At 36.4% G+C, this 15516-nt stretch overlaps 2 protein-coding genes across 2 annotated transcripts in view; one reads left to right on the top strand and one right to left on the bottom strand.

Moving 5' to 3' along the window:
* LOC127448416 (ceramide synthase 6-like) overlaps positions 1-15516 on the top strand; it is a 427716-nt gene that overhangs the window by 234898 nt on the left and 177302 nt on the right. The gene's annotated exons all lie outside the window — the stretch shown is intronic.
* Positions 9-15420, bottom strand: LOC127448041 (low-density lipoprotein receptor-like). Its single transcript, XM_051710301.1, has 3 exons — positions 15332-15420; positions 1032-1145; positions 9-217 (listed from the first exon to the last, which is right to left on the bottom strand). Exons 1-3 carry the CDS (start codon positions 15387-15389, stop codon positions 9-11), a joined length of 381 nt encoding a protein of 126 aa, XP_051566261.1. The 5' UTR covers positions 15390-15420.

The following is a 15516-nucleotide window of genomic DNA, read 5'->3' as shown; positions in this document are numbered from 1 at the left end:
ACTGAGAGTCAATGGAGCTCTGATGGACAGTCATAATTGAACTGAAAACAAAAAGTGAGGGAGAGACCGACGGATGCTGATAAGGAGTACTCACGGCAGTGCTGCCTTTCATCGGAACTATCCTCGCAATCCTCCTCGTCATCGCAAACCCAGTGCTGTGGAATGCACTCGCCGTCACTCAAACACTGGAACTGGCCACTCTCGCAGGTGGGCTGGGCTGGGAAAGTGTAATAAGGCTGCTTTGTTAACTAAATTAGAAGATTTTAGTTGCCTGTTTAGTTTTAACAGAAGAATTAATGTAAGTGCTTTTATAAAATTATAAGCTTCACAATTCTGCCTTTAAACCCTCCAAAAATTGGCCCCATTCACTTCCATTGTAAGTGCCTAACTGTAACACAGATGTTTTCATTTTTGTAAAAAAAAAAAAAAAACATTATCAACATTATGCCACAAATGCTGTTGACTGAGATTAAGAACTGGAATGTAAGAGCTAACATGGAGGAAATGAAATGCACTTCTTGACTTTTCTGATCAACTAAATTGACATATATACATATATGCATACAGTATATCTGTCTGTCTGTCTGTCTGTCTGTCTGTCTGTCTATCTATCTATCTATCTATCTATCTATATATACTGTATATATACACACACACACAATATTCAGTTTGATCCTTTTCTTCTGGACTGTCAAGAGTATTTACGTTTTTACATAAAATGGAATAGAATGTAAATAAATAATATAATAATCCACATGGACATAATGAAGTCATGTAATTAATGCAGCAAGATGGTTGCTTGGCAACCATAAACAGACTAAAGTTGGGCTAATGAACTGGAAGAATTGTTTATTCTCATTCTCATTCTTATTAACTATTTATTAAACATTGGTGTCTTTATTGCTGTTGCTGTTAAGTCTTTATTTCACACTTGCCATTCATAATTATCACCATTCAGCGTGACCTAATGACTGCTTGCATTATGAGTAAGCATGGGTTACCTGATCAGTCAGTGAGGGCGAGATACTTACGGCAACCAATTTCATCTGTGCTGTCCGAGCAGTGAGCTGTGCCGTCACATCTCTGGGTTGATGGAATACAACGGCCTGTCCCACAGTGGAATGAACCCGCCTCACAACCAGTACCTACACATACAAGAACAAGATATTCTGAGATGATCTCTTCTCATTGTTAGTCATCAAAGGTGAAGGGTGTGATTTTTCGTGGCATTAAACAGAATTAAAAACAAATGCTATAACGTTCTTCCCTGTGCTTTGCCCTCTGATTTTGCCAGCTTTAAATTATAGAATGCTGGAACTTTGCTTCAATTACTTTTATTTTACAATGGGAGAACAATCATGTTCGTCATTTAGGCTTACAGGGTTACTTGATGTTGACTACAAGATAGTAACCAAGCTAGTGCTCCCACAGATCATAAACCTGACCATGATGAGTTTGTGAAATAGAGATAATGTAATCATTTCAGAAGTAACAAGATAAGGTTCACAAGATCTCCCCCTGCATGGACAATGCTCTTCTGTACATGACCAATCCAAACACCTCTTTTCTGACCGTTCTAGATACAATCTTGCAATATAGTATCTGGATACATTATCTGTGTTGCAGATCCATTGGAATGCCATTGCACATTGCAAAGCATTCATTTATATCTGTCATGTACTTTTCGTCTAGCCTTTTCAAGTTCTTATTCTCTTTCAGTTTATCACTTTATTTGTTAGGATAAATGTGATGAAGATGAATATACTTTCCTTTTCTAAGCAATTTGTTTCAAAATATCCCGTGTCATTTATTGTGTTCATTTTTGTGAAAACTGGACAATGCAGTTTAATATGTATGTGTATTCAAATTCTCGTAAGCTAAAGACAATGGAGGTGCCTATATAATTTCACAATATATTGTGTTGCCAAAACAGCATCAACCCGCATCTGATAATAGCATTCTGAGATGATATTCTTCTCACCACAATTGTACAGAGTGGTTATCTGAGTTACCATAGACTTTGTCAGTTCAAACCAGTCTGGCCATTCTTTTTGACCTCTTTCATCGACATGTTTCCATCCACAGAACTGCCGCTCACTGGATGTTTTTTGTTTTTGGCACCATTCTGAGTAAATTCTAGAGACTGTTGTGCATGAAAATCCCAGGAGATCAGCAGTTACAGAAATACTCAAACCAGCCCATCTGGCACCGACAATCATCCATGCGATTATCTGTTCAGCCAGTCGTGCATATACGGGTCAGAAGCTTCAGTTAATGTTCACATCAACCATCAGAATGGGGAAAAATGTGATCTCAGTGATTTGGACTGTGTCATGATTGTTGGTGCCAGTTTGGAATAATGTATAGATTTTGCTGTTTCGGAAGGAAATTGGTACTTTAATTCACCAAAGTGGCATTCAACTGATCACAAAGTATAGTCAGGACATTACTGATGTAAAAAACAACACCATCACTATTTGAAAAAAGTCATTTTTGATCAAATCTAGACAGGCCCCATTTCCAGCAGCCATCACTCCAACACCTTATCCTTGAGTAATCATGCTAAATTGTTAATTTGGTACTAGAAAATCACTTGCCATTTTATCAAACACAGTTGAAAGCTATTTTGTTTGTTAAATGAAGCTTAACATTGTCTTTGTGTTTGTTTTTAAGTTGCCACAGTATGCAATAGACTGGCATGTCTTAAGGTCAATATTAGGTCAAAAATGGCAAAAAAGAAACAGCTTTCTCTAGAAACTCATCAGTCAGTCATTGATTTGAGGAATGAAGGTTATACAATGCTTGAAATTTCCAAATAAACTGAAGATTTCATTCAAAGGTGTACACTACAGTCTTCAAAGACAAAGGACAACTGACTCTAACAAGGACAGAAAGAGATGTGGAAGGCCAGATGTACAACTAAACAAGAGGATAAGTACATCAGAGTCTCTAGTTTGAGAAACAGACGCCTCACATGTCCTCAGCTGACAGCTTCATTGAATTCTACCCGCTCAACACCAGTTTCATGTACAACAGTAAAGAGAAGACTCAGGGGTGCAGGCCTTATGGGAAGAATTGCAAAGAAAAAGCCACTTTTGAAACAGAAAATCAAAAAGAAAAGATTAGAGTGGGCAAAGAAACAGACATTGGACAACAGATAATTGGAAAAGAGTGTTATGGATCTTAACCCCACTGAGCTTTTGTGGGATCAGCTAGACTGTAAGGTGTGTGAGAAGTGCCCAACAAGACAGTCACATCTATGGCAAGTGCTACAGGAAGTGTGGGGTGAAATGTCACCTGAGTATCTGGACAAACTGACAACCAGAATGCCAAGGATCTGCAAAGCTGTCATGCTGCACGTGGAGGATTTTTTGATGAGAACTCTTTGAAGTAGTTTAAGAAGTTCTGAACATTTTTTTTATATTTTTAATTTTTCACATTATTAATGTCCTGAATATACACTGTGATCAGCTGAATGCCACTTTGGTAAGTACCAAAAGTACAAATTTCTTTCCATAAGAGCAAAGTCTGTACATTATTCCAAACTTTTAGCCGCCAGTATCTAAGACTAGAAATTGGGTGTTTCAGTCTCTGAAAGTGCATCGCCACCGGACTGTTAACATTACCAGTGTGTATATTACTACAATATTCTCCTAAAACATCTCCTGGTTTTACCTGCATATCCCAAACCACATGGACATTTAAAACAATAAATGACATTATTCGTACTTTGCACTTTCAGAGATTGAAACACCCAGTTTCTAGTCTTAGATACTGGGGTATAGAGAGAGTCAGTATCCCACGGAGAGGAGGTGACATAGAAAACCTACTTCTCCATAGGGAAACTTTTTGGATATATTTATATTTAACATCAGATCTTTTCTTTTTTTGATGAATTTGTGATTTTGATGAATCTGTGTAAAATAAGGTTTTATAGTGGTGTATCTTTGATGAATGGATTAGGATATCTATATTGGAGCAGTGTGGATATATGTGCACGTGTAGAGAGATGTATATGTGTATATAATATGGAGTTATATGTATGTTTGTATATGTATATATATATATATATATATATATATATATATATATATATCTGTGTGTGTGTGTGTGTGTGTGTGTGCATAATGTATGTATATGCACAGTATATATGATCTATTGGTACAGACTATGCTGTATTTATTTGTTTAAGATGTTTATTTTAACCATGTTAATACAAGTCTCTGTGTTGTCTACATCCACCCTGGGAGATTTGAATGGGTGGACTTCTAAACACCAAATAGCTAGCACCTGAGGGAACCATGAGATGTTTGGCTTTAAATTGACATCACAAAGTTTCTTATATTGTTCTGAAGAAGACTCGTTACATGAGTCAGAACGTTAACCACATGGTTTTGGATTAAAATTATTGTTGGAGCAGTGAGTAAGTGTGCAAGTTTTTTCTTTTTGACAGATTAAACATGGTGTCTAATGCAAAATGACATCTGAAGCACATGCACTCAAAAATATTGTTGCCTATTTTTTAAGATTTATGCATTCCTATTTAATAATAATATTCCATCAAATTGAATTAAGTTTTAACCAAATTAAATTAATAAAGTATAAAATATTTAGTTTTTTTATTTTATTATTTTCAAGAATTCTCAATTCAGTTTAATGCAGTTCTGTTCAGTTCTTTTGATGGTGTTTTTTCTGTCATCCAAGACTTTTTTAAACCTATTAATGCCAATCAGTGTCTACTTTGTAATGATTTGTAACTTTTGAGCCCATGCTCAAAGGAGCCAAAAATGATTTGACCATGAGACTTCACTGAGAATTTAATAGCTTCTTGTATCCACACATTTTGCTTGAACAGTCATTTACATAGCAAATAAATAATAATTTCCTATTCAGTATTTTTGTCTTGTTGTCTTGTTTTGTCTTGTAAATCTATTTAGGTTTATGCTTAAAACATGAAAAAACAATAGGGTACAAAATATAACCTCAATTCATATTCTCTGAGAACGTAATTGTCTCATTATCTTGTTTTAACAATTTGTAATAAAAAATCCTTAAATTTTTGGTTTAAAAAATGATATTTTTTCCTGGAAAGCAAGACAAAATTACGGATTATAAAAAAAATTTTTTGCAGTGAAATCAATAAAACCAAAGCATCACCCATCTTCCGATTTTGATGGATCTTCTTCTTAGGCATGCATGCAGTTGCAGCCACACCATAAATAACGCATATAGACAAGCAAATTGATATGTGGTGGAGCCGAGCGTGCCAGTCGACGAGCAGGCACTACTAAAGCCCTAACTCTCCTTTTGATCTGCCTCTGTGAGTGACATGTGAGGAGATAAGGTATCACCCCTGTACCTTCCCCGATGGGCTCCGGGACATATCGACACAATCGGCATAGTTCAGGAGCAGAGCTCTCTTCCGTAAGAGTGGAATGTGGGATTCTAATTGTCTCTCACTGACACTGATGAATGGTGCATGCTGTTCCTTGTCAGAAATATAATTAGGATAAATATTGGTACCGGGTGGTACCGTAGTCCTTACAGGCAAATTCCAAAAGCAAAGGGAGATGCAAGGTGGAATGAGCTGGTGAAGGGCTGGAGTGGGTGGGTTGAGTAAGTCTTATCACCAGTTACCTAAACACAAAGTCTATGGTCAAACGTATGTGATATTCTCAAACGAAGTTGCAGCATTCAAATTTAGAAATTCAAATTGAGAAAGAAATGAAAATGAATGGCCCCATAATTATTGGAAAGTTCTAATAAGGGTTTCCATGGTCATGTAAAGCCTGGAAATACCAGAAAACAAAAAAAAAAGTGATTTCAAGGCCTGGAAAATCCATGGAAATGAATAAAATCTTAAAAAGTCATGGAGATGCTCTTACCGACACCCGCTCACAGTAACTGAATTTTAAACATCAAGCATCTAGCCAACAATGCACTTCCGCACATGCTGCAAGGATATGATAAGAACGAGAATGAGATATGCTGAAAAAAAATGTTCGAATAACTTAAAGGATAGTTCACCCAAAAATTTAAATTCTGTCATTTACTCACCTGACTCCAAACCATGACTTTCTTCTGTGGAATGGCAGCCTCAGTCACCATTCACTTTCATTGCATCGAATTATCCCTTTAATTAAACTTTTCCACCCAATTAAAAATATTTTATTAACAGGTTTTTTCTAGTCTTGTTGACGAACTTACTGTAATGAATTAAGCTATGCCTACTAGACGCAATGAAAATGAAAAGGTCTTGACGGGATTCAAACTAAGGTTTCAGGTCACCTATAGTGCACACATGCACCTACATACATCACTTTATTTTAAAATAATAAATAAAGTAATAATACAGATAATTACTACATTACATTGCTGCATAATACCAGTACACATTTTTTATATTTTTCTTTACCATTTTTGGCATACAACAATCTTTTCTGGCATACAACAACAAGAAATAAAGAATCCTAACCATATTTTAATTTAGTTGAGTACTACATTAAATAAACTACATGCACAGATGATGTTACAGTAGATTAAAAAAATAACACTCAAATCTATTTTGGAATGAATCAAAAATATGAATGTGTAGTCTAGATGCAAATGGATTTAGTAAACTTCCATTTTACAAATTTAAATTGATTGCACACAATTATATTACGTTCAAGAATTGTGTCGCATTAGTGCAACTAAACTGAACAAGCACCAGATATAGATTTTTTCAGGGTATAAAGTAATGCATAACGGCATAGGTTTTAATCCATTTTATGCATATTACTGCATCTATATGGAACAGCAGGTTTAAAGGAAAGAATTTGCTAACTTTGGATCTTATTCAGCTATACATTAAGAAACCAGCTTTCATCAACCTCTGCCAAGAGCCGAAATGTATCTGCTGAGACCCTCCAAATAAAGCCTGTGTTTCCTGACAGTATCAGCAGCGCTGTGAAAACTGACAGGTAAAGTGCACAGCACAAGGTCTATCCTGTTCCAGCACTTAGCAAAATAAAGCATTTAGCTGCGGCCATCCCAGTAATTTCCTGGTGTGGCTTTAAAAAGGGTTTTATTTGGATGTCTTAACTAAGACTGTGTGAATGAAAACAGTTATAGGGGATAGACATGTAATTGTCCCATGGGCCATTGTGAGGAGAGTGGCTTGTATTATGCAAAAGATCTCCTCCTGTTGACAGGTCTGAGCTTGTTTCTCCTTCTTTCATTAATGTCTTTGCGCACCCTGGTTTGTTCCATTTGGTGTTACCTCTTTTTTTCTCTCTCTCTACCTCCTCTCTAGCCATGTCTTTTCTAGTTAGCCAAGTTAAACCCTCAGCAGGCGAGAATCCCCAAAACTATCTGCAGGGGGAAAACAAGGGGCACGCCAACGTCAGGCCATAAAGAGAGTGCGGTGGAGGAATTTTAATTAGAATGAAGCCTCCTAAAGGCTTAAACCCTACTGAGAGATCACAAAGGCACAATGGGGCCGACTGGCAGGGCTGCAGCCCCATAACTGAACGTGTCAGCACGCCAAAAGGGCCAATGGAGACGGATAGTAGAATGGGGGAATACAGTAGAGATTATTGCGAGAAGGAAAGCAAAAAAGAGGCCCCCAGCTCCCATCCTCCTCCATTCAGACAGCCCTCCTTCCTTTAAAAAACACTAAAGGCACTTGCCAGCCACTAGCCCCCCAAAACATCTCTTTCCAGTCCCATGGGGTCCATGGGAGAGGTGCTGCCTCTTTCATCAATACCGCCTTGTTTTGGTTGCGGTCGAAGTGAATGTATGCACGGGAATGGCTGGCAGAGTTGAGCGCCAGGGCTGACGGCCATACTGTGGAGCAGAGTGCTGCAGCCTATTTCATATGGAAATGGATGATGCAGAATGCAGTCAGTTGCTTTACAACTGACTTTGGCTTGCACCACTAAACTGATTCGAGAGAAAGGACAAACTGCTACACTAAGGCAGCTTGGCACTGGTGGCGAGTGGGAAGGGAGATATTAAACGATGCAGATCAGCTTCACTGAGTCCCATTAGAAACTTTAGAACTTATTAGTGATAAACCCATATATCGGCAAATTTTCATAGTACAAGATGGCGAAACTGTACGAGTTGGATTGTACAACAACGTATGACTTTTGCTCCTATGTAGAAAAATAAATGAACCAAGAAAAATGTTATACAAAGTTTAACCCTGAACCTAATCATAAAGTCCAGTCCTTTAAACAAATTCTAAACCTAGCCATGATTTTAATAGGGGGGAAATTACTTTTGTGTACCACGTAAGAAAAAGAAACATTAGGGTTTTGAACGAGCGTTGTTACAATCGTTGAATTAAGTTGAACCCCTAACCTAAACCCTAAACCTAACCATAGATTCTAACCCCCTTACCCAAACCCCAAACCTACGCATGATTTTAATAGGAAAATAACTCTTGTGTACCATGGAAAAATGAAAGCATCAAGGGTTGGTATGACACGAGGGAAATGTATTACAGGTTATTGACATACATCATTCATTTGTTTTGCATACATAAATATTAAATGAGCAACCAAATTTGTTCATAGACCTTTTCTTTCTTAAAATAAAGAGTTTGATAGAAGGCTAGATAAAATGTAATGGCAGTATTGTATCAATTTTTAATTCTGTTTGTTTATCGGTTGGTCTTTTTGGGAATAAAAGTCGCATCTATTTTTTTAATTTACGCATTTAAATTAAAGTTAATTGTCATTTTTAACAAATTTAAATAAAAAAATTGTTATAATTATTTTGTTTAAGATTACTCAATTCAATTTGATGCATGGAATTCTGTTATGAAATTGAAATGTGTAAATGTAAAAAAAAAAAAAAACGAGTGTTTCGTAAGTTGTATAATATCTTATGGTTTCGCCATCTCGTTTTGGGACTATGTTTGAATCACCCAATTGGCGATTAACAGAAGTGCCCATTTTGTCAAATGTCGGTTCAAAAATCTACCACGTCGATGAATCACACACATTTTCTGTATACATTAAATTGTATTTTGTACACAATTTTTTTTATTTTTATAAAAATTTACATATTTCAAATTCATAATTTGGAATAATCTTTAACAAAATTAAATATTTGAAGTTTTGTTAATTTCATTTAATTAAAAAATTGCATAATTCAATTTGATGGAACTTTGTTATGAAATTGAAATTCGTAAATCTTAAAAATAGACTCAAATATTATTTGAGTATATACACTGTTCGTCAAAACTTTGGACACAAGTGACTGAATTTATAATTCTCGTGATCTTAAAAGCCTTTCGGTCTAATGGCTTATGCTTAAATGCTATCAGAATTGTCTAAAAATATAAATTGTGCCTACATATGAATTTCTATATAAAACGAATATATTAAAAAAAAATTGAATTGTTTTTGAATTGGATCAGTTGGACAGGATAGAAAAGGAAAAGCAGCCAACAAGTGTCCAGCATACACTGGGAAAAGTGGTAATCTGGGCACCTCAAGGATCGATTTCTACTTGATTAAAACTATAATAATTACTTGTATTAGTGTGACCTAATTTGTCAGGTTAATTTTGTCAGATTAAATACGATTTTTGACTTGAATAAAATGAGTTAATTAATAAGTTACCAAATGAAGCACATTTTCTTAGGTTACCTCACAACACTTTTCACAGTGTACATGGAAACTCCTTCAATACTATCTCAGGATGCACCTCATGAAGTTGGATGAGAGAATGAGTGTTCAGAGCTACCATCTACATCATTTTAACACTTCCATTTATTGTATTTCAAAATTTTGATGACTTTAATGTTATTCTAAAACGTGCAAAATAGTGATAATATAGAATGAGTGGGTGTATCCAAACTTCTGACTGGTCGTGTACCCCAAGAGTAACTACACAAAAATGTAACATTTACTCATTGCTGTTACATTCGCATATTTTATGCTGGTTTAAAAAAAAAAAAAAAAAAAACTTTTATATTAATTTAAGTTAAAACTATTGTACAACATACTCTCTTTGTGAATTTCAAAATCCAGTGTCATCAAACTCAATTGCCACACAGCGTAAGCGGTAGTGACTAATATGGCCACTGAGGGTGCTGTATAAACTGAGGATTAGAAGGCTTCAATAGTGCCAACTGTGTTAACTTCTGTTCCTGTTTCTAATACAGCAGCCCTGTTGCTCAAGGACTAAGACCGAAAAGGCCCAGAAACATCTGTGAGGTTTAAAGAGCACGTGCAGAACAGGACATTTCAGGGGGGATTTCAGTATTTTCTTATGGTTCAAACTGCAGACGTCATTAGTGTTTCTTTAGCTTATTCACACATTTCTGAAATAATTTACAGGCAGGAATAGTGGACATGAAATTCTTGCTAGAACAATAGACAATATCAAAGCTACATAATGAGCTAATTTTCTGAATCACAGCTATCCTTGTGTGCAAGTTATTTTGGATAAAAGGCATCTGTTACATGCTAAGAATCCAGCCTAGATTGACTGCAAAAGTGTTTCTGCACCTAAGTTTTGCACTTTAAAGAACACCGACAGCCTCTGCCAAACTATCAATCTGATTTTCTCTCTTGATATGGAAAAAGTCGTGTATTGAAATCATGTTACAGATCTTGCATGTACTGATTGAGTCTACTGAACAAAAAATCATTGCTTGCTGATTTTAACGGTATTTTCTTTACCCATGGTGGCACATAATCAAAAGCTCTGTGAGATGATACTGGTGAATGTGACATGTATTTATAATCATTACAAACTGAAAACTTATGACTAGTATTAGGTCAGCACAACAAGTTGCTGCAACAACAATAAAAAAACAAGTTACGAGTGGCCACCAGTATCAAAATTTGCTGGCAATAATTAATGTACACAAGGTATTAAATATTAATTTATACAAGATGGTTAATAGAAACAGAGGTGTTAAAACTTTTCAAATAGTGCTAACTCGGGAACTTGCTAAGTAATTTCTAAGTAACCATTTTAAAGGAATAAGTCACCTAAACATGAAAATTCTGTTATTAACAACTCATCCTCATGTCTTTTCAAACCTGTATGACTTTCTTTCTTCCATGGAACACAGAAGGGGACATTTTACAGATTGCACTGGAAACTCTTTTCAGTGCAATATACAATGACTGGGCCCTGGAGCTTTCTAGCTTAAAAAAGGATGCAAAAGTATCATAAAAGTTCAATACTTTATTCCAAGTCCTCTGAAGGCATATGATAGCTTTGTGTGAGGATCAGACCAAAATGAAAGTTATCTTTCTTACAGGTTTGGACAACCTAGTCTCATAGAATGAACGTTACTATAACTAAATTTTTGCTAAATTACTTTTACATGCCCATGTTCTATGTTTCGCCGCAGTTTCCTGGTGAAATGAACACTAGAGGCGCTACAACAACTGTGCGTTTTATTCACTTAACACAAATCACGAGTACCATGGCTGATTATGACTTTATAAACACTTATTTTATGCACTTTTACTCAAACACTGATATGTTTTGATCAGGGACTAAAAACAGTTCAAGGAACGAAAACCAAAAATGAAATAAATTTTGGGGCAGAACGTAACCGAAAACCAGAACAAAGTGATTTTCAGTTGTTCCGGAGTGAAAAATATTTTTTAACTATTTTTATATGCTGGTAACCGGTTATAACTGGTTAATTTTGTTCCGATAATTAATTCATGAAACTAAGGGCCAAAGGGTTTATCACAGTACAGTTTTGGAACAACACCCCTTCATGTTACCTGAAAAATGAAACATGTGCTTTGATCCTGAAGGAAACTGCTGCATCACACATTTCTTTGCCTAATTGCCCGTTGAGGATGTTGCATTCATTGAATGAAGAGCTTTTTATCAACTATGTATGAACACTACATATACTGTACATGCATGGCTAATCCAGGTACAAGGAAAACATTATTAGAGGTAAAAAGTTTATTTCTCAGTTCTTCCTTGAAATATTGTTAGATATGATGCATTAATACAGATTTGATGCTGCCGGGTTTTGACTCAGAAGCAGATCTGTAAATAAAATTATACTTAACTGTTAATTAACTGCTTGTTATTATTTCTATGACGATAAATCCACCACACAGGGAAAAAAAAAAATAGCTTATTTTCGCTTATTTTGGTGAGGCAAGTGGCTTATTTTTGGCTTGTTTTTCCAGACCATGTTGCTTGTTTCTCTTGCGAGATCTGGCAACACCGCAAATGGTATTTCACCCACCCCTTAGCGCAGAGTACTGTCATTTTAAAAAGAATGTTATTAACCGTTCTTTTATTTTGTTCTAACCGGTAACCTTTTGGAAAGGAGGCTGCGGAACTTCTGAATTGGAACAAAAAAATACAGTTCTTGCTCAGAACGAACCAAAATGAAAAATATTTCATTTTTAGTCCCTGGTTATGATATCAAAATACTTTTACTATAACACTTAATTTAAAAAATGACACATTTGGAAGTTTGCTTGCACAGTAGCTCACCTGATAAAGCAATGGACTTTGAACTCAAAGATCAGTGATTCAAGCCTTGCCAAGCACGTATGACGGAAGTGTCATAGAAGCGACACAAAATGACATGTGAAAATGTGAAAAATGTGCTTTTTATTTTGCATTTGCTTTTAGAACTTGATCGGTTAGGTTTATGTGTTGGTTTAGGGTAAGGGTGTCTGTTTTGTTTACCTCTCATTTGATGTTAGAATACTATTGGTTAGGTTTAGGTTCAATTTAATATTCACTTTAAAAATCTTGTTTGATTATGACCACATTTCACTCGCTTTTGGCGCCCCCCATTGGACATTTCACTGTGAAATTGCAGCGAAACAAATCTAATAAAGCACAAAATAAATTTTGTTTTGCAAAAATGTTGCCATGGTCACGTAATGTTCATGAGATCAGGCAGGGTTTAAAACAACAAGAGGGTGAGCAAATGTCGACAGCATTTTAATTGTTGGATGATCTATTCCTTAAACATTGTATTACCATCTAACTACCTTGTAAAGTCATTAAAGACCTTCAACACCAGCACAAAATTGGGTCTGAAGCTGAGGGCCCGAGGGACAAACAGGAAGTGAATCTCAATGGATTAGAGAAAGTAACTTGTCCTCCTCCATCAAGACCCTTTTGGTATTTTCCTCCAAAACACATGCTGGATAAAGCTGGATTACAGGAATTAATTCCTGGCTTGCATTTCTGAGGAGATCAGTGCAACCTCAGGGTCCCAATAGTTGGTAAACTATTCTAAAACTGAAAAAAAAAAAATAAATACACTCTCATGTCATTCCAAACCTGTATGACTTTATTTCTACCATGGAACACAAAAGGAAGGAATGTTAAAGGAAGAATGTAAGGGACTGACAGCCTCAGTCACCATTTACTTTCATTGTATGGAAAAAAAGGGTACGTTTACACGACAACGATGTACTAAAAACGGAAAAGTGTTTCCTTTGCGTTTTTGAAAAGTTTCGCGTACAGACGACAATGTTGTCAAAATGATCCCCGTTCACACGGAAACGACTAAAAATGCTGTATTATGCATGCCAGGCCAGTAGTTGGCGATGTCACTTTGTAAAGAAACACTACACGCCTGCTCACATAAGCATTCTTCCACAGAGCGGTGAATACAAACAATGAAGATGGCGATCGCTGGTCATGGCAGTGATGCAGTAAATCTACACTTTGCTGGAGAAGCGTCAATAAACTCAAAATCTTGAGCAGCACAAACACAGTCCTGTTGTCTGCCATTGTAGTTTTGAATGTCTCGCACGTTCTTTTGAAGTACTCGTGCGCATGCCTATAGACTGAACACGTAATACGCGTGCGCATGACGTCATCGTTTTCACAAATTGCCGTTTTTGCATGTTTACACGGAGACGATAACGGCATCGTTTTCAGAAACTTGCACTCTGAAACCCGTTTTCAAAAGTTTGCATTTTCAGGCCCCAAAACGCCGTTGTCGTGTCAACGAACAGCCAAAACGCATAAAAAGTTTTCCGTTTTTAGTTGAAAACGTTGACGTGTAAATGGCCCCAAAGATGCAATAAAAGTGAACGGTGACTGAGGTGAACATTCAGCCTAACTTCTCCTTTTGTGTTCCTGAAAAGAAAGTCACACAGGATTGGAACAACATGAGTGATGAGTCAATGATGACAGAATTTACATTTTTTGGAGGAACTATACCTTTAATTCATTTACTTTGCACTTTTAAATGCAGCAGTGTGTTTATTTGTATACAAACATCCGAATTCAGGCTAATTCTTCGCTTGGGGAAAGTTGCCAAATGAACATCAATGGTTAATATTCTTGTCTCATGCCACATTATCAAGTGTATATAGAGATCAGATTTCAATAGGTTATGGATCCTTTAGCATGGTGGTGCTTCGTGAGCAGAAATGGTCATCTTGAACAGCAGCTGCCGTGCAATTAGTTGCTTGATTCACATAAGAAGCTTACTTACTAAAGGTTGGGAGAAAAAGAAAGCAGATTACAATTCGAGAACCACTAGCAACACAACGACACGTTTGCACCAGAAGATAGAGGAATGAGTCGGGTTGTCAGTTGATAAATCAACTGCATAGCAGCAAACATGTGCCTCTCAATTTCTACATCTGTTAGCAAATAAGTCTTTCAGAAACAAGCCTGAGAGCAGAAATGTGTTGATTTTGCCTTGTACCAATAGCTTGGGGTCTAGAGGTTGTCTTCTAGTCACATGCTCGTCTCTGTTACCTAGCAACGGCAAAACCCATGCAAAAGTTCTCAGAGAGAACCTCAAATATGTCTGAGGCTTTGTGCGTCACATTTAGAATGTTACAAAGTAACATTTATCATTTTGAAACTTAACGATATGCAACTATTCCGTCTGGGATTATTTGTTGGGCACCAGTTTCTATCATATAGGCTGTAGCCTATGTATTTCAATATTTCCCACAATAAAAATAAAAGACAGATATGACTTATTAGAAGCATTTCGAGATTCTCACTCCTGACTTGAGCGATGAATAGCAAGTTAAATGAATCATTATAAGAGAAGTTTATTTTAAGAATCTCAAGTCCATAACAATTCATTCTCAGCCACATAGCAATGCCATTAAATGAACGAATACCGTTATCCACACGGATAAGTTACTGTTTATTTTTAAATTTTCCATATGCACTGTGAACATGCGCTCGGATGTAGATTTCCCTACTTCAATTAAACCAAAATAATTGTGCTTGAATGGAAGGACTTGTCCATGTTGTCTTCTGTTAGTAGATGTCCCATTATACACAAACAGATAGTGGACATTTGTCTCTCTAGAATATTTAAGAGGAAAATAAAGACATTTGAACTTACCTTGACAATCACAGTGAATAACACATAAAGTTATAATGAGGAGAAGTTGTAGGCGCATTCTGACGCACAGCCCCGGCTGGTGTGTCCAGCAGCCCCTCATGAAGCCGGGCAGATGGAGGAGCTCTTGGGACTGAGATGCAGTGGAGTGGCTCCTTACTCACTTGTCCCGGGCTGATGAAAAAGGG

Source organism: Myxocyprinus asiaticus, chromosome 11 (genome assembly GCF_019703515.2).
Source record: "Myxocyprinus asiaticus isolate MX2 ecotype Aquarium Trade chromosome 11, UBuf_Myxa_2, whole genome shotgun sequence".
In the NCBI taxonomy this organism is placed as follows: domain Eukaryota; kingdom Metazoa; phylum Chordata; class Actinopteri; order Cypriniformes; family Catostomidae; genus Myxocyprinus; species Myxocyprinus asiaticus.
The sequence above is the reverse complement of the archived record's forward strand: the minus strand, read 5'-3'. Positions and strand labels throughout refer to the sequence as shown.